Source organism: Gracilinanus agilis, chromosome 1 (genome assembly GCF_016433145.1).
Source record: "Gracilinanus agilis isolate LMUSP501 chromosome 1, AgileGrace, whole genome shotgun sequence".
Taxonomy (NCBI): Eukaryota; Metazoa; Chordata; class Mammalia; order Didelphimorphia; family Didelphidae; genus Gracilinanus; species Gracilinanus agilis.
This window is the reverse complement of record NC_058130.1, coordinates 374,188,294-374,207,674: the sequence shown is the minus strand read 5'-3', so window position 1 is coordinate 374,207,674 and position 19,381 is coordinate 374,188,294. Positions and strand designations below refer to the sequence as shown.

General features: G+C 39.8%; 1 protein-coding gene across 2 annotated transcripts in view; it reads left to right on the top strand.

Annotated features, from left to right (window-relative positions):
* The first annotated feature begins 3,579 nt into the window (after positions 1-3,579).
* The window catches only part of ZNF131 (zinc finger protein 131), a 38,827-nt gene continuing 23,025 nt past the window's right edge, over positions 3,580-19,381 (top strand). For both annotated transcript variants that reach the window (XM_044664084.1, XM_044664074.1), the window contains exons 1-4: positions 3,580-3,663; positions 3,896-4,035; positions 5,182-5,283; positions 14,161-14,305. In XM_044664084.1, coding sequence (XP_044520019.1) covers positions 3,912-4,035; positions 5,182-5,283; positions 14,161-14,305 — 371 coding nt within the window. In that variant the 5' untranslated portion in view covers positions 3,580-3,663; positions 3,896-3,911. The remainder of the gene's footprint in view (positions 3,664-3,895; positions 4,036-5,181; positions 5,284-14,160; positions 14,306-19,381) is intronic.

Genomic DNA, 19,381 nt, shown 5'->3' with positions numbered 1-19,381 from the left:
GAATCTCAATGTCAGAAAACAATTGTAAAAAATTATTTCTACATGTAATTGGGGAAAAAAGAGAAAGAACTCAGATTGTAAGAGACAGAAGTGAGGAAAAGAAGATAAGCAATATAGAAGGCTTCTTCTTCTTCTTTTTTTTTTTAAATCCCTAACTTCTGTGTATTGGCTTCTTGGTGGAAGAGTGGTAAGGGTGGGCAATGTCAAGTGACTTGCCCAGGGTCACACAGCTGGGAAGTGTATCATGCCTGATTTGAACCTAGGACCTCCCATCTCTAGGCCTGACTCTCAATCCACTGAGCTTTACCCAGCTGCCCCCTAGAAGGCTTCTTCTTAAGAGTTTAGCTTCAAAAGGGAGGAAAAATAAAATTTAGTGGAATGGCTATTGTGATAATTAGATTAAGTCTACACTGCCCATCTTTAGATTTAATCACAAAAGGTGAGAACACCTCCAATTTTGGGAGGTTTGTAACCCATGTGTGCTAGAGGACAACCAGTGAGAAGATTTGGTGTAGAGATGAATGTCTTGTTCAGAAAAGAGAGAGAAAGTAGGCCCAGTGCCATTGGATTGTAGAACATGTGGAGGGGAGTAAAGTGAAAAGATTGAAAGGGTAGGAAAGAGTCAGGTTGTAAAGGCCCTTAAAAAGTCAAATATGGGATTTTATATCATGGAAGTAACAGGGAGCCACTGGAGGTTACTGAGTAGGGGCTAGTGTGGGAAATCTAAGATTGAGGTTTGGTAAGGTATGACTTGGTAAAACAAAGATTAAAGGAAAGGTGATAGCATAAGCCTGAACTGGTCAAGCCTGTGAAAAGAGAAAAAGAAGCCCTAAAGAAGGGGAGACTTAAGTAAGGTGGAGGAGGTTCTGCACGTTGGAGGGGTTATGTGGCTGAAGGTCATAGTAAAGATAAAGAAATAGTTTACAAGGCAGAAGAGATTGAATGATAGGCTGTGTTCCAAGAGTGCAGATTTCAGAGTTCTGGATTATGAAGTTGGAACAATTATGGGTGATATAATCAAGTCAAGGAGTGTTGTCATCTGTCAGTGGGATGGAAAAACATGTACGTTTAAGAAGTTAAATTGGAAGGCCAGGTGTTCAAGTGGACATCAACATACATATGGAAGTCTACATGTAGGAGGAAAGAGATTGGATGGAGAAGACCAGCAGGAGCTTTCAGATACAGAACTACTCCAAAAATGGAGAACAGATAATCTAGAGGTTGGCAAATAGTTATAACAAGATTTGGCTCAGGTGATAAAGATGGATGGTGTCAACCTCAAAGGAAGATGTTGAATGATGGGAGCAAAGGGACATTGGAAGTAGGAATGAAGAATGATACATATTGCTATTTCTCCTACTGGCCCCTGTGCCTCCAAGGACATAAAAGACTACCCAGTAACTGACAGGTTGCCTAGGGATGGAGTGTGTGTCTTCTAAGCAAGAATCAGTTTTTTTAGAGTTCAGAGTAAAGACAACTAGGATAAATGGGGAAGCAAGGATTCCAGCCAATGCAGTGAAATGTGAGGGCAGAACATAATATGAACCCTGGAGAAATAGGTAGCTCAATATTGAGAGTACAGAGAAATACAGAAGGGGGAAAGAATTTTCACCTTAGCAGTGATTCTAAACCACAAGAATAAAGGGGAGTTGGGGTCCAGAATAGCACACATCCTATGGGACAGGAGTTTTAAATTAAAAAAAACTTATATGCAGTTTATAATCTGACTTTTCTATTATACCTAAGAGGAAGAAAGAACCTAACTCATAAACATGCAAAATCTCCAAGCACTAATTTACTGTATCTTTTTTGGTGTATTAAAATTTTCTTTACAATCAAGAGACCCTCATATACTACTACAGAACTTTTAAATTAAATTAACATTAAATACCACAACCTGGGCATTGCACTAGGTTTTGGGAAAGATGTTTAGAATGACACATTTTGCCTTTTTTTTAAATGAGGTTTTAATGTGTTTGAAAGTTAAGAGATATGAAAAGGTGCCCCAGTGAGTTCTCTGGTGGGGGAGTGAGAATGGGAGAGAGAATCCTACTTGTGCTTTTCACTTCTTAGGTCACTTGCCATTTTGCCTGGCATTGCAGGATTCTTCTAGTTTCTTCTAACTAGGGGTTAACTCCTTGAGGATAAAGGCCTATTCTTTTCCTTTGTTCAGGCACTGAGAAAATACTCAACAATCATTTGTTGAGTTGAACTGTAAAGAATGAATGGATGAGTCGACGGGTTTGCTCTTATTATTGTGGTCTTAGGAGAGACTTGGGACGGGTTCCTTAAATGGATTAGGTGGATACAGCAGTCCAGGTTGGGGAAAGAGACCCAGCAAAAGAATGTTTCCTCAAGCAATCAGACCATTCAGAGCTTGAAGCCTAGGCGAAGAGAGCCCCAGGTGGCAGGAACGTGCTCGCCCTCTTTGCCACTATCAGTGAGTGGTGCTAGTTCCGGGCTTCTGCAGCTCGTGGGTGTGGGTGAGTTGGACACAAGCGTGTCACTGGATTAAGTGGGAGAACAGGTGCGGCTTAGGGGCGAGAGGAGAGGGCACAAGCCCAAGTCTTAGGTGCGGGTTAAAGTACTGGGGGCTGTTGGGAAGGGAAGAAGTGGGGGTAAGTCCTAGGAGGAGAAAGGTAAGTTAGTTTAGAGGGAGAAGAAAGGGGAGAGAGAGAGGTAAGTCGGGGTGGGGTGGGGGCCCGAGATAGTCTTGGGAATGAGAGGGAGTTGTCAGTCTTGGGAATGATGGGGGAAGGAAGGAGTTAAGTTTTGGGAGGAATGGGGAAGGTAAGAGAAGCTCTTGAGGTCTTGGGGGGCAACCCTGGAGGTTTCGACTGGAGGAGCGGGGAGCTTTGCCTTGGGCGGGGGAGGTACTAGTATCCAGGACGGCAGACTCCTGAGGGGCTCAGCTTACTAGGGCGCTGAGTGAGTGGACGCAGGGCGCGCTGCAGCTTCGGCTAGACCGTCCTTGGCTTCCACGTGTCCTTTGAAGCTGGGGGTACTAGAAGATCCGGGAAGGAGGAAACTCCCTCGCGGAGCCGAGCGAAATAGACCCCCGAACGCTTGGTCCTTTTAGGTGTCTGCTGTTCTAGGGACGGGTTTACTCTAGCCTCCATGGAAGCCCCGCATCAAGCACGTGGGACCTGTGCCCCGCCCCGCCCTGCGTAGGCATCCCTGAGGGCTCCCTTCCCCTCCCTTCCCCTCCCCCCTTCCGGGTCCGGGCCTAGAGGCCAGCGCCAGCTCCTTCCGGGGGGCAGAAGGGGGCGTGGTCTATCTCACCCCACCTCCCCCACCCCCGCCTTCTCACCGCCTGTCCCAGCCACCATTCCGAGGACGTCGCCGTCCGACGTGCCGACGTAGGCACGTTGACGTAAGTGACGTTCAGGCCCATCCCGCTCCTCCTTCCCTGTGTAAGCGCCGGCCCGGTCGGGGCGGGGGAGGAGGGGGAGGAGACCCAGGAGTCGTTGTGGGCCGCGGGCCGGACCGGGTCCCCGGCGGGCGCGACGGGAGCCCCGGGGCCTGGCGGATAGGGCTTGGCGAGCCGTTAGCGGCTCGCCCGGGGCCCTCCGCTGCCGTCCCGGAATTGCTCTGTGGGGGACCCACGAGCCTCCCGGTCCCCGGCCGCCCCGCCGCCCGCCCGCCCAGGAGGGCTCCAATTAGGTCAGGCTGGGAGTTCTGAGCGGGGTCCCCCGAGCTCCTGCCGCTCTTCTTCCCCGGCCCAGGGGAGCCCCGGGCCCGCCGCCCCCCGCCCTGCTTTCCCCGCAGCTGCGCCTTCCCGCCCCGTGGTTGATTTCCGTGCTGGGGGTGGGGGTCGGGGTCTACGGGTACGGGGCTGCCATGGTGGGGGGGTGGTGTGTGTGTGTGTGAAGGTTCTCTTGCCCCTGTCTTGCAGAGCATCTCGCCTGGCCATGGAGGCTGAGGAAACGATGGAATGCATTCAAGAGTTTCCTGAACATCATAAAATGATTCTGGACCGATTGAATGAGCAGCGGGAGCAGGACCAGTTTACTGACATCACTCTGATAGTGGATGGTAGGTCCTGGCTGTTGCGTGCAGACTTTTGGGCAGAGTCTTTTCCTTTCCATCTGTTACTATCCACCCCCCAAGAAAAATTACCCCATTTGAAATTAGCCTTTTTTTCCTCTTCCCCCCTCACTCCAGTCCCCTCCCCCCCCCAAATTTTAATTGATGTGAATTGGACCTCTAGGTCCCTTGCAATGTCAGACAGCCTGATGCTGTAAACTATTCTCTTGTTACAGTTTTCTAGGTAACGTTTTACTTTCTGCTCTCCTCTGGGGAGTTTGTCAAAGGGTGCATTTGAATGTAGGAAAGCTAGAAGATTGATAAATTGCCCAAATCCTTTTTTTTGGTGGGGCTGTACCTCAGTTTTTAAGCTGCTCTAAGAGAAGCAGCACTTGAAGGAATCTCTTCAGTCCTTTTTGGGAAATGGTATTACATCTAGCTTAATGATCTCCCCCCTCCCTCCAAAAAAGTGGGGGAGAAGTTTTTTAGGCAGCATTTAAATTCTCACTTTGAGGACCTACAGGGCCCACATTCCCTTTTAGGTCCATTCGAATAAAAGGAAACTAAGAGCCAGCTTGTGCATTCTGTGTATGAGTGAAAAGTAAACGGACTTTAAAAGTAGACTCCTTATGGCAAATGAAACTTGATTGCTTTTATATTTGGAGGGACCATTCTTTGTCAAAACATTTTGGCTGCCAAAATCTTTAAGTGTGATTTCCTGAGAAGTGTAGATGCTTCTTGGTGCAAAGGCATGGCATTACCTAGCCAAATAATGCTTCTTTCCAAAGCTTATTCTCCAACCTCTCTCACAAAATGAAACTATACACTTTTAAGGTTGAACTTTTCTTTCTCTTCAACAGTTTCAACTTTGCTGCTTAATCAGGAATGTTGAAGGCAACTAAACAGCTGTCAGGCTTCCTTTCAGAAGTGGTTTCATTTAAATGATCAACAGCTTTGTAGCTCAGAGAAAATGACCTTTATAAATCTCTTAAAAGTCTTTTGAAATAAAGACTTTGCTTGTTCTCCATTCCAGCTGCAATTGTTTGCTAGGTAAAAAGGATAGTGACCTGACTTAGATAACAAATTAAAGGTTCTTTTTATTTCACAGAATTATTTTTCAAACTAGATTGTATTTTATGTTTTTATCACCTTTAGGTCACCATTTTAAAGCCCACAAAGCTGTTTTGGCTGCTTGCAGTCAGTTCTTCTACAAATTCTTTCAAGACTTTACTCAGGAACCTTTGGTGGAAATAGAAGGTAAATTCTTGTTTCAGTTCAGTATTTGCAATAAATGCACTAAAAAGTGTTGAAGAGATTGCAAATTTTTTCTTAAACACCTAGTAGTTTTCTGAGAGTAGTTTTACTTTCATAGTGTTTGGTAAAAGTGGTCAGTGAGTAGAAACTGTTGCATTGTTTATAATAATAGATACTTAAGGAACAATAATAAGTGTTAGATTGTGTTCTAACCTTGGTTGAAACTAAATCAACATCTTTTTGTGGTGGTGTGATTGAAAATTTGTATAAAAATGTTAGTCACTGCAGTATTTACTAGTCATCAATGCGAAATATATTATGAAATGAAAGGTTCTTCAACCATGGGAGGGAATTATTTCTTTCTCACAATTGTGGTAATGCTCCTAGTCATTGCCTCAGGCGCATTGAGTAACTAGTTTTTTTTTAAACTAGCAAATATAGCAATGAATGCTTAGAAAATATACATAATCCTAATACTGCTTGGGTGTCTACTATAGGATTACTTAGAAGACTACCCATGTATTAGGCCTAGGAAAATGAGTTGGCTACAGAAAGTCCAAGGTGATAGAGCTCAGACAGCATCCAAGTTCTCACTTAAAAGAAAAATAGTTGGGGGCTGCTGGGTGGCTCAGTGGATTGAGAGCCAGGCATATAGACAGGAGGTCCTAGGTTCAAATATGACCTCAGACACTTCCCAGCTGTGTGACCCTGGGCAAGTCACTTGACCCCCATTGCCTACCCTTACCACTCTTCTGCCTTGGAGCCAATACACAGTATTGACTCTTCAGATGGAAGAGTTATTAAAAAAAAAAAAAATAGTTCTATCTGCATGTCTTTGCTTCTGCATCTATCAATTAACAAGCACTTACTGTATACCCTAAATTGTGCTTGGTGTTGAGGATACAAAGAGAAAAAAGTTAACAGCCACTATTCCCAGAAAGCTAAGATTCTATCAAAGAAAATGACATACACACACGTGTATATGTCATATATGTTACATCATGTATATGACATACACATGTCACAAATATTTACAAAGTTAATAGAAGATAATTTGAGGGGGATCAGTAAAGGTCTTATAAGGGAACTGGCACCTGAGCTCAGTGTAGAATGAAATAGCAGTTCTAAGAGGCCTAGGTCCAAGGAGGGAGTGCAAAAAAAAAAAAACCACAGGAGATGAACTGTTGCATGTCAAGAATAGCAAGACCACTTTGGACTGTAATATATAATAACCTGGAAAGGTAGGTTGGAGGCAGGTTTTGAAAGGCTTTATATGCCAAACAGTATTTAATCCTAGAGACATGGGGAACTAATAAGAGTTTAATGAACAGAAAGTGAAATTTTCAGGAATACTTTAAGGAAATCATTTTGGCAGTTTTATAAAGTGTGGACTGTAAAAGGAAAAGATTTGAAGTGGGGGGATCAATTAAAGGGCTGTTGGGATAATCCAGATAAGAATTGATAAGAGCCTGAACTAGACTGATGGCCATAAGAGTGGACAGAAGGGGAGAGATGCAAGAAATGCAGAGAAAACTAGCAAGACTAGCATACCTATATGTAGGATGAGGAAGAGTGAGGAATTGAAGGTGATCCTCCAGAAATAAAATCGTTGTGAAGATGATTGGGTTTGGGAGGGGAAATAAGTTTGGTTTTGAACATAATGATCCTAACAGACATCCATTTTGAATGGTCCAAAAAGTAATCAGTGATGAAAGGCTGGCACATTAGTAGAGTTTTATGCTCAATATTTGTGAGTCTTCTTTATAGAGAGGATAATCTAACCCATGGGAGTTGAGGTCATTGAGAGATCATAGGGAAGAGAGTCTAGGCCAGACCTTTGGGGCATATCCATAGTTAAGTGGTGGAATGATCTGGAAAAGAAAACTAAGGAGTGGTCAGACCAGGTAGGAGGTAGAAAAAATCTAGGAAGAAGGGAGTATCTAGGAGGAGAGACTAGACAGCAGTGTAAAATGCACAGAACTTGAGAAAGAAGAAAATAGTAAATATAGCTTCTAGAAACGGCTTTGGGGGAGTGTTAAAGTTATTTTCAACCATACTTTAGACTGAAAACAGGTGGTTAGCTATTTTGATTTGGAATTTTCTTTTATTCTCAATGTTTTTCTGTCTATAAGAATGGATTATCTAGAAACATTAACTCACTCCCAAGTTTTGGAGGCAAAGGGAAAAAAAGGTTAAAGATTAAATATCTATGATTAGACAAGTATGCACTTCCACATTAGTCTAGTTTAGCAGTTCTCAAATTTTGGTCTCAGGATCCCTGTATTCTTTTTTTTTTTAAACCTTCCCCTTCAAGGTAGAAGAGCCATAAATGCTAGGCAATGGGGATTAAGTGATTTGCCCAGGGTCATACAGCTAGAAAGTGTTTGAGGCCAGATTTGAACCCTGGAACTACTGTCTCTAGGCCTGGCTCTCATTCCACTGAACCACCCAGCTCCACCTCCCCCCACCCCCACCACCTTTATATACTCTTAGAAGTTACTGAGGACCACAAAGAGCTTTGTTTTGGTCAACTATATAAATAATTTCTTATTGGGAAAATAATTTTGACTTTGGAGACCTTTTGAGAGTATTTCAGGGACCCTATAGGATTTACAAGTCCACACTTTGAAACAAGCTTACAATCCTCATGGTCTCAAGGAGTTTGCAGTGGAGGAAATTAGACTATTGTAGATGTTCACTTGAACTAAAAGAAGGGTAGTATAATCTTATAGTTTGTCAATTTTTCATGGTGGACTGAGTAGCAAAAGCTGGGCAGCTCTGATTTATAAGCTTTGGTAAAATTGATGGAAGAGTGAGACCAGGATTCAAAAGTGTCAAGTACTCTGTTTACTCTAACTGCTGGTGGTGTCTTTATTATGTTGGATTTTTCTCAGTTTATTTTTGTTATTTTTGAGACTGACTTCCCTAGCTCAGGTTAGAAAGGTTAGTATTCACTCATTGGCCCATTCCCACCACTGATTGGCATAGAGCTTTGACTTGTTCCCTTTCTGACCAGGGCTAGTTCACTTCAACTTAAGCAAGCTGTTTTCCCTCCCTCCTCTAACCTCACTCCTGAAGGCTCACTGTATTGGTTCCAGATACCCAATCAGCTTAGCCATTTGTAGCTTAGAATAAATACTTGTCCTCTAGTGATTTACCAGCCTCAAAGCCTCCTTGGTAGTTGGGATTATAGGCATGCTACACTACCATGCCTGGTTTCCTAGTTTTAGGTTTTTTTTTGTTTTTTTGTTTTTTTTTTTTTAAATTTTAAACCCTTAACTTCTGTGTATTGACTTATAGGTGGAAGATTGGTAAGGGTAGGCAATGGGGGTCAAGTGACTTGCCCAGGGTCACACAGCTGGGAAGTGTCTGAGGCCGGATTTGAACCTAGGACCTCCTGTCTCTAGGCCTGGCTCTCAATCCACTGAGCTACCCAGCTGCCCCCTTTTAGGTTGTTTTTTACAATTATTATGGGTGTAGAATTTAGTGTTAAGAGACCTTCATAGTCATCTAATCCAAACTTATCATCTTAAAGATGATGAAATATAGGCCTAGTGAAGTTAAATGATCTGCTTAAGGTCACTTGTTGGTCACTTGTATCCAATTCTACATAACTCTATGGACTGCATCCATGGATTTTTCTTGGCAAAGATATTGAAATGGTCTGCCATTTTCTTTTCCAGTGTGTTCACTTTTCTTAGATGAAGCGCTAAGGTGAATAGGGGTTAAGTGATATGCCCAGGGTCACACAATTAGGAAATGTCTGAGACTGGATTTGAATTCAGCTCTTTCTGACTTCAGGCCCTGGTATTCTATCCACTGCACCACCTATCTGTCCTCAAGGTCAGAGCTGGGATTCAAATTCAGGTTGAATAACTCAAAATTCATCTCTTGCCAAAAAAAGTTATTATTGGTCAACTCCTGCATCAAGCACTGGAATTTACTTTGGTAACTGCACAGTCAATTTAGCTAATATATTTTAGATACTCTTGCCTATCTATAATAATATGACTAAGAAAAACACATAGCTGAATTCCACAGAGCTTCATTACTAGTTTCTGGTCCCTCAGGACAGCTTTCAAACAGAAGATTCTTCAGCTGGATTGCTACTACTGCTTCTTTGGGTAGTTTCCATCCATGGGGACTATTTTTTTTTTAAATTTAGAATATTTTTCCATGGTTACATGATTCACAATCCACCCCTCCCCTGCCCTCAAACCCCCAAAAGCCTACAAGACATTCCACTGGGTTATACATGTATCATTACAAACATTTCTATGTTATTCATATTTGCAGTAGTGTGATCCTTTAACATCAAAATCCTAATCACATCCCTATTGCACTACGTGATCGAGCAAATATTTTTCTAATGCATTTCTGGTTCCACAGTTCTTTCTCTAGATGTGGATATCGTTCTATCTCACAAGTTCCTCTGGATTGTCCTGGGTCACTGCATTGCTGCTGGCAGAAAAGTTTATTACATTTGATTGTGCTATAATGTATCAGTCTCTGTATATAATGTTCTCCTGGTTTTGCTCCTTTCACTCTGCATCAATTCCTGGAGGTCATTTCAGTTCACATGGAATTCCTCCAATTCATTCCTTTCAGCACAATAGTATCCCATCACCATCAGATACCACAATTTGTTCAGCCATTCCCCAATCGATGTCTACCCCATTATTTTCCAGTTTTTTTGCCACCATAAAGAGCGCAGCTATTAATATTATTGTACAAGTCTTTTTCCTTATTATCTTTTGGGGTACAAACCCAGAAGTGGTATGACTGAGTCAGAGGGAAGGCAGTCTTTTAAAGCCCTTTGCGCTAGGTTCCAAATTGCCCTCTAGAATGGTTGGATCAATTCACAACTCCACCAGCAGTGTATTAGTGTCTCAATTTTGCCACATTCCCTCCAGCATTTATCAGTTTCCTTTACTGTCATATTTGCCAATCTGCTAGGTGTGAGGTGGTACCTCAGAGTTGTTTTAATTTGCATTTCTCTAATCAGGAGGGATTTAGAACACTTTTTCATGTGCTTATTGATAGTTTTGATTTCATCATGTGAAAACTGCCTGTTCATGTCCCTTGAACATTCGTCATTAGGGAATGGCTTGATTTTATGTAAATTTGACTTAGTTCCTTATATATTTGGGAAATTAAACCTTTTTCAGAGTTTTGTTATAAAAATGTTTTCCCAGTTTGTTGCTTTCCTTCTAATTTTGGATGCATTGATTTTGTTTGTACAAAACCTTTTTAATTTGATATAATTAGTCATTCATTTTACATTTTGCAATGTTCTCTGTCTCTTGCTTTGTCTTAAATTACTTCTTTTCCCATAGATGTGACAGGCATACTAATTTATGTTCACCTAATTTAGTTACGATTTCACTCTTTACATTTCAGTCATTTACCCATTTTGATATCCATGGAGACTATTGCATTATCTTTCAAAAACTGATTCTTCCTTGAATTCTCAGCCTTTCTAAAAGCTTTTCTCCAGTTTTATTCCTCCTTTCTAAATCTAAGGAAATTTAAAGAAAAAAGAGTCACTTTGGATTAAGTATAGTAGAACACACAGTCTTCCAGTGTGTAAATTATTTGAATTGTAGTTTGAGGAACTCTTATGGTATGAATTAGTCAGAAATATTATCCAATTCTGTTTGTGTCCTAGGTTTAAAACAAATATAATGTATTTTCTTTGGTGTCTATTTCATTCCTTTTCCGTTCCTTCCTTTTGGGCCATTCTCCTTTTTTTGCAAGGGCTAGTCTCAGACTATACTGTGTTTGTGGGGCAGTTGGTGACCCAGTGGGTAGAGTGCCTGACCTAGAATCAGGAAGATTTGAATTCAAATTCTAACCTCAGACACTAGCTGTATGACCTTGGGCAAGTCACTTAGCTTCTGTTTGAGTTAGTTCCTCATCTGTAAAATTATGATAATAGCACCTATTCCAGGATTATCATGAGGATAAAATGAGAAAGTGATTATAAAGTGCTTAGCCCAGTACTAGACACGTAGTAATATGAATATTAGCTATCATCACCATCAGTATGGTCCAGGGAGAAATGGTCTTTTTTAGTTCAGATGGTCTACTTTCATCTTGAGGTCATGACTGTTATACTATTTTTGACACCTTGTATTGGTGGCTTATCCCCCAGATGACAATAACCTTTGTGAGGTAAATGAATATATCTTATTTAAATGTTGACTCTTCTCCAGATGAACACAATGTTCTCTCCACAACAGGTATTTAATAATTTGTAGAATTACTATGCTGGAAATCCCTCAAGTCAGCATATATACCTTGCACTCTACCTAACTAGTTTTTTCTAATTCTGACCTCTGGCCTCCAGTGGAAATAATTACTATCCTGGCTTCTAGCCTCAAGGAGCACTCATTTGAGCATATTAACCTAAAGAAAGATTACATATTTTCTAGTTGATGAGTCTATAGTAATTCTCTTTAATAGATAAATATATGAAAATGCTTCTCTATGTTTTCTTTTCTTCCAGGAGATTCCCCTAGAAATTCATTGTTTTCTTTCCAAAAACTAGATTGGATTATAGAATTTGGAAACTTACATGCCATTCCTAGTTAAACTAGTGTTTTAACTATTACGATTAAAAATGATAAAGACTGATAGTATAAGAGAAATTAATATTTTAATAGCTGTGGCCTTATTGGTGAAATATCTATGACCGTGCTTGACTACCGCTGGTGCCCATCTTCTTTCTCTGGTACGCCAGCCAGCTAACCAGGAAACCCAAGAGCTTTTCTCTAGGCCCTCCTCTGAATTTAAACTGCCCTGTGTGTGGGGACGTCCCCATGCCCAAAAAACCGGAAATCAGAAATCCATTGGAATCATGGGAAATGTAGTCTCAGTCCCCACGTGTCCATAGGAAATTTGTAACATACTTTTAAAAGGCATCTCCCCAATTCCAAACATACATAACTCAATGACTAAGAAGCAAACATCACACTTCACAGCATAATCTACTGGTTTTCCTTTGCTGTTGCCTCTGTAACATATTTGGGTTGATGTTGCATTAAATATTCAAACCACCCAAGTAGGGTAACATTCATATTTGAAATTAAACTTGGGGCTGTTGGCATATAGCCCACTTTTTGTTTTAATTTCCCTTGCTCTGTGGGGGTTTCCTATTAGTCTACAGGGAGAGAAGTCATTTTGTTACATTTCACAGCAGAGCCTTTTCCCAACGTGGCTAAATAGTAGCAAAAAGACAGTTGTTCTTCTAGCTCAGTGTCTGCTCACTAGCAGCAAAACAACTGAAAGGCAATAACGAGAGAGAAAGAAGTTCAGACCAGGGCTTTTGGTAATCCATTTCTTAATCAAGTTGTCTGCAACTTACTCGTCCTATAGGATTTAATAGTGTTTATATAATTGTTAGCCCTATTAATTCAATGGTCCCTAATTTATGGCTTCAGACCCTGGGCCAGGGGATGAGTTGGAGGGAAGAAGGGGAATAGAAAAATTATTGCAAAGGTCTTCAAATTCTTATGCACAATATGCAGCATGATTTGGCTAATAAATGTTTTTTGTAGACTGAACAAAATGTCTTGTACATAAGCATTGCTAATTTAATTGCATGTGGATGCCATTGTGATAAACTACAAATTCAAAGCATTATTGAATTCATAGTAGATTTTTGCTATCATGCATTTTCTTAATCAGTAGATAATAGAAAATTCCAGGATTTCTTAAATTTTTATTTATTTATTTATTTGTTTTTTGAGGATCCCAGAAATTTTTTGATAGATTCAAACCACTTCTTTAACTGGGTTTAGTCAGTGACTCCTATGAGGGTTTTCCTCAGATCACATCCAAGGGTATTAAAAAGAGTTAAGATACCACACAATTTCTTTTGTAATTTGCCATCTGAGGTACATAGACCTGCAAAGAATGTTCAATCCATTCTAGGCTAGTCTTTTGAGTTGAAATTCTGTTGTTAATCTGAAAAGTTTAACTTTCTTCCTCATCTGTTCTTTTTTTTTTTTTTTTTTTAAACCTTACCTTCTGTCTTAAAATTAATATTAGGTATTGGTTCCAAGGCCAAAGAGTGGTAAGAGTGAAGCAGTGAAGGTTAAGTGACTTGCCTAGGGTCACACAGCTAGGAAGTGTCTGAAGTCATATTTGAACCCAGGACCTCCCATCTCTGGGCCTAGCTTTCAATCCACTGAGCCACCTAGCTGCCTCTTTCCCCATTCATTCTTTTTTATTTTATTTTATTTTAAACCCTTAACTTCTGCATATTGACTTATAGGTGAAAGAGTGGTAAGGGTAGGCAATGGGGGTCAAGTGACTTGCCCAGGGTCACACAGCTGGGAAGTGTCTGAGGCCGGATTTGAACCTAGGACCTCCTGTCTCTAGGCCTGGTTCTCAATCCACTGAGCTACCCAGCTGCCCCCCATCCATTCTTTATCAACCATCCTTTTCGATGTGTGTCTTCTAGAGTATTTAGTACTCCACATGTAAAGTACATTTACACATAAAACAGAAATGGTTGTGATATATTAGTAAAGAAAAAGGCTTTTATGGCGTAAGTTGGAACATAAATTAGAGTAAGAATTTGAAGAATTGAAAGGGACTTGAGGTCATCTAGTTCAACTTCCATATGCTATGCAATGTCATTGATATATGATCTTTCATCTGTTAGGTTTTGATTATGAGCTATCTGCCCTTCAATTAGGAGAGTTAGGTAATCTTTATGAAACTTCTTTAAAAAGCACTTTTGGCATTGTGTTCCTTTGAAAGCATCTTCAGAAGTCATAATTAATGGTAATAAATTATAAGTTTTTAGCACTGAGTCTTTTTGCTCAACAGTTTCTGAGACATAAGCACTTGTTAATTCAAGTTTCCTTACAGGTGTAAGTAACATGGCTTTTCGTCATTTGATTGAGTTCACATACACAGCAAAACTAATGATACAAGGTGAAGAAGAAGCAAATGATGTATGGAAAGCAGCAGAATTTCTTCAGATGCTGGAAGCCATCAAAGCACTCGAAGTTAGGTAATTATATTTCTATAGCAAGGTACATTACTATATTAAGTGATATTTTAGATGTGCAGTATTAAATAGTATTCAAACATGTTATGTTTTATGCTGTAAAGAAAACTTACATGAAAAAAATTCTGGATTTGCATCATACTTTTGTATTTAGGCACTTATATTCTCGGGACCGGAAAAGTCTTTATTCATCTCCCTCATCCTTTTTTTTTTTCTTTTTTCATCTCCCTCATTCTATAGATGTAGAAACTGAGACCCGGATAGGAGATTTGATTTGTTCACACTTACCCAGGTAGCATGTCTGAGCCAGAAATTTACTCTAGGCCCTCTAACTCCAAATCTAATAATCTTTTCCACCATGCCACTCATTATCCATTCTCTTTCCAATTTTTGGTTCCTGCCTAAAGCTATATCAGGAGGATGAGTTGAGTTGTACCTTATGTTTTTGTTTTTTTTAAACCATTGTACTTCGGTGTATTGTCTCATAGGTGGAAGATTGGTAAGGGTGGGCAATGGGGCTCAAGTGACTTGCCCTGGGTCACACAGCTGGAAGTGGCTGAGGCCGGGTTTGAACCTAGGACCTCCTGTCTCTAGGCCTGACTCTCACTCCACTGAGCTACCCAGCTGCCCCCTGTACCTTATGTTTTTATGAAATCCTTTAGAAGGACTGACTGGAATCTTTGTGCTCTTCATGGATCTTTTGGGCTAACTAAAACATGTAGTCCCCATTTAAAAGGTTCATTATCATAAAATGTGTGTGTGTGTTTATGTTAAAGAATGTTAAGTCTCTTCCAGGATTTAGGGAAAATTGTTTGCTCTATGTTTCAGGAGTGTGTTTGTTTATAAATAGGCAAAAAAAGCCAAATTTGAAAGCTTAAACCCAGATCTCAAGAATAGTAACACTTTGAGCTACCCATGAACTTGTGTTTGGGACATCCTCTCTGAACCATTTATATGGTTTAGTTAAATAAAAAGATCTGTAAAACATAGCATTATTAGATTAATAGTAAAACCTGGAAGTAAGGCAATTACTGACTCTAAGACTCCTTATTAGTCAGGAAATTAAGCGGACGTTTGCCCCAAATACAAATGACCCAAATGCTAGTATTTGGGATGGCATTAGAGGTGACCTTTGGGGATATTTGTTGAGAAAGTTTTGGGACATGGGCTGAGAAAGGAGAATATATATGTGTATTGGTGCAATGAATGTAGGGGAGCTGGAAGCAGAGAATGAAAAGAAAGTTATATATATTGTCAAGCCCCTTTAGGACACTAAATCACTGGTGTCAAACTCAAATAGAACTAGATCCTCATGGTAGCATTATCTTTGTTGTGTTGTATTTTTATTTTGTTAAACATTTCCATTTTATTGGGACTGGTCAAGGCTGCAAGTTTACACTTCTGCTGTAAATGATAAGTTCCTTCAGGGCTCATCAGAAGAAAGATTATAAACTCAATCTCAAATAATGTCATAGTAGTTAAATATAATCAGAATATTAACTTGTCTTTTAGAGCACATGCACTAAATGCCCAGATAAAATTTATTTTTAGTAATTTACAATTCTGAATGTACCCCCCCAAAAAACATTACCACACACATGGCAAAACATGGCAAAAGAATTATGTGACTATCCATTTCATACCATTACTTGGGTTTTTTTTTTTTTTTGTCATTACCATTACTTTTTTTTAAACTCTCATATTCTGTCTCTTAGAATTAATACTAAGTATTGATTCAAAGGCAGAAGAGCAGTAAGGGTTAGGCTAACTGACTTGCCCAGGGTCATACAGCTAGGAAGTGTCCACTTTGCTGTCCCCATACCATTACTTTTTTTTTTTTTTTTAGACCCTTAACTTCTGTTTATTAGTTCCTTGATGGAAGAGTGGTAAGGGTAGGCAATGGGGGTCAAGTGACTTGCCCAAGGTCACACAGCTGGGAAGTGTCTGAGGCCAGATTTGAACCTAGGACCTCCTGTCTCTAGGCCTGGCTCTCAATCCACTGAGGTACCCAGCTGCCCCCCCCCCCCCCATACCATTACTTTTTATTGATGTTTCCAAACTTTTCCCCTGTATACTTTTCCCTCATAGAGAACTTTTCTATATAACATATATATAAAACCCTTACCTTACATATTAGAATCAATATTATGTATTGGCTCCAAGGCAAAAGAGTGGTAAGGGCTAGGCAATCAAGTGACTTGCCCAGGGTCACACAGCTAGGAAGTGTCTGAAGCCAGATTAGAACCTAGGACCTCCTTTTCTAGGCCTGGCTCTCAGTCCACTGAGCTACCCAGCTGCCCCCATAACAAATATTTTTAAAGAAAAAAAGGACCCCTTTCCCCCCTTAACAAAATTGATTAGTACATCAAAAAAATCTGAAACTTTTTTCAGAGGTGGGGTGGGATGTTTTCTTAATAGTTCTTTTAAGCCACGGGTTATACTTATTCTTTGAAATTTTGCAACATTGACTTTTGATTATTTTGAGTTTCATTTTGTATACATTGTTTTAGTCATTATATATACTTTTCTTGATTCTGCTTATATCAGTTCATATAAATCTTTCTATGCTTCTGTCATCATATTTGTCATTTCTTATAGCAAAGAAATACTCTATTACTTTCGTGCTTCACAATTTATTTAGCCATTTCCCCAATTGAGGGCATCTACTTTGTTTCCAACTCTTTGCTATCTCAAAAAATACTGATAGAAATATTTCACAGGCCTCCTTGGTGTATAAGCCTGGTAGTGGAATCTCTGGATCAGAGGATATGGACATTTTGGTTACTTTAATTTGCATGATTGCAGATTGCTTTCCTGAGTGGTGGTTTTGATTTACAATTCCAGCAACAGTACATAACCTGATGTATCTACCCTCCCACAATATCCTACTTGATATTGACTATTCCCATTTTTACCCCTCATTGCAGATTTACAGTATGTAAGGGAATCCTCAAGATTTTAACATTTTTCATGTCTCAGCAGTCTAGAATATTTTTTTAAGTTTTTAATCGGCAATATTTCTTTTTTGAGATTTGTTGATATCTTTTGTCTGCTTATGTGTTAGAGAATAGAATAGCTTTTGGTCATACGTGTTTTTAAATTATTTATACACTTTGGATATTACAAAGATTTTTTTCCTATTCAACCTCTTCACTTCTTATCTTACCTTGCTTTTTAAAAAAAGTATCTAATTCAACACATTACTTTAAAAAGCTGTTCTTGTTTGTTATTCCTTCTATATTCTTTCTTACATTTAAACCTGGTCTCTTTTCAATTTTTCTTGACATCACTATTGCTACCCTTACCCCTTTTCCTTCAATTTGCCAAAAGTCAGAGGAACAGAGCCCATTGTCACATATAAACACAGTTAAGCAAAATGAAGCCACGAAGTGGCCGTATCCAAAAATGTCTGCCTCTCTACCTTGTATGTATTACATCTCCGTGAGGGTGTGGGCAGCATAATTCCAGCTTTGTGGACACATGGTTGGTCATTGCTTTGATCAGAGTTCTTAAGTCTTTCAGAAATTTTCTTCATGTTTTTTGTTTTTGTGCATATTATTCACCTGGTTCTGCTTGTTTCACTTTGCAGCAGTTCATACTACCCATTTCTGAAATATTTCTTTTTTCATGGTATATTAATATTTTATTACATTCACATACCACATTTGTTCAACTGTTTCCCAGTTGTTGAAGAGGTTGTTTTGCTTGTGACTATTCCTTCCCTGTATTCCCTTTCTTTTTATTGACCCCAATCCCCTCATTTATTTACCTGTTGAGTTTTGTTATTTCCACATTCTCTGTTGTCCATTTCATATAAATGAGGTTGATCTGCCCATTCCCTCTACTTTCTTCTTGTTTATATGTTCTCATGTACTCAGTTATGAGAATTAGCAAGTTATACCCCCTTGCTTACTCCTTTCTCTACAAGTGTCTTCCTTCTCTTATCCTCTTCTCTTTCTCCTCTTCAAAACCCTCAAGATACTCCTTCCAGGGCTTATGTTTTTCTTATTTAGCCCTCTCAATACCTTTTAAAGACATTAAGGGTGGGATATAACAAAGGGACATTTGTTTCTTCTGCCCCCATTAGAATGTTAACATGTCATCCTTGTTCAATAGTTTCTAATTCCTCAAATAAACTTAACTTTCTAGATTTCCCTGGACTTACGTGTTTGAATTGAAAGTTCCTACTCATTCTGATCTTTTATTAGAAATGTTTGAGAGGGCAGCTGGGTAGCTCAATGGATTGAGAACCAGGCCTAGGAAGGCACTCTTCAGGAAGTATTTGATGGATTCTTTCTATATCTTGTACTCAGAATCCAATAGATTTTGGTAATTTTCATTTGTGATTCTTTAAAATGTAATGTCTAAGCTTTTTATCATGTTTTTCAGAGAATCCAATGATCTGTAATCTATTTTCCGGGTCAGTTTTTTTTTTTTTAAACCCTTGTACTTTCGGTGTATTGTCTCATAGGTGGAAGAGTGGTAAGGGTGGGCAATGGGGGTCAAGTGACCTGCCCAGGGTCACACAGCTGGGAAGTGGCCGAGAGGCTGGGTTTGAACCTAGGACCTCCTGTCTTTAGGCCTGACTCTCACTCCACTGAGCTACCCAGCTGCCTCCTCAGGTCAGTTTTTTATATCAGATGTTTTACCTTTTCTTCCCTTGTTTCAATCTTTAGATTTTGTTCTAATAGTCTTTGCTATCTTATGAAGTCATTATTTTCTGTTTGTTCTTGTTTTTAGAGTGCTTAATTCTTTTTTTCTTGAAACTCTTACCTTCCATCTTAGAATGAATACTTTGTATTGGTTCTAAGGCAGCAGAGTGGTAAGGGCTAGGCAATGGGGTTTAAGTGACTTGCTCAGGGTCACACAGCTAGGAAATGTCTTGAGGACAGATTTGAACCTAGGACCTCCCATCTCTAGGCCTAGCTCTCAATCCACTGAGCCACCCAGCTGCTCCCTAGTGTGTTTAATTTGTGAGTAAGGGTTGCTGCTACTTTCTCTTTCAAGTTAGTTAATCTCCTTCCAATTCTTTTTCTCTGTAACTTTTCATTTCATTTTTACAAATTCATTTCTTCTAGG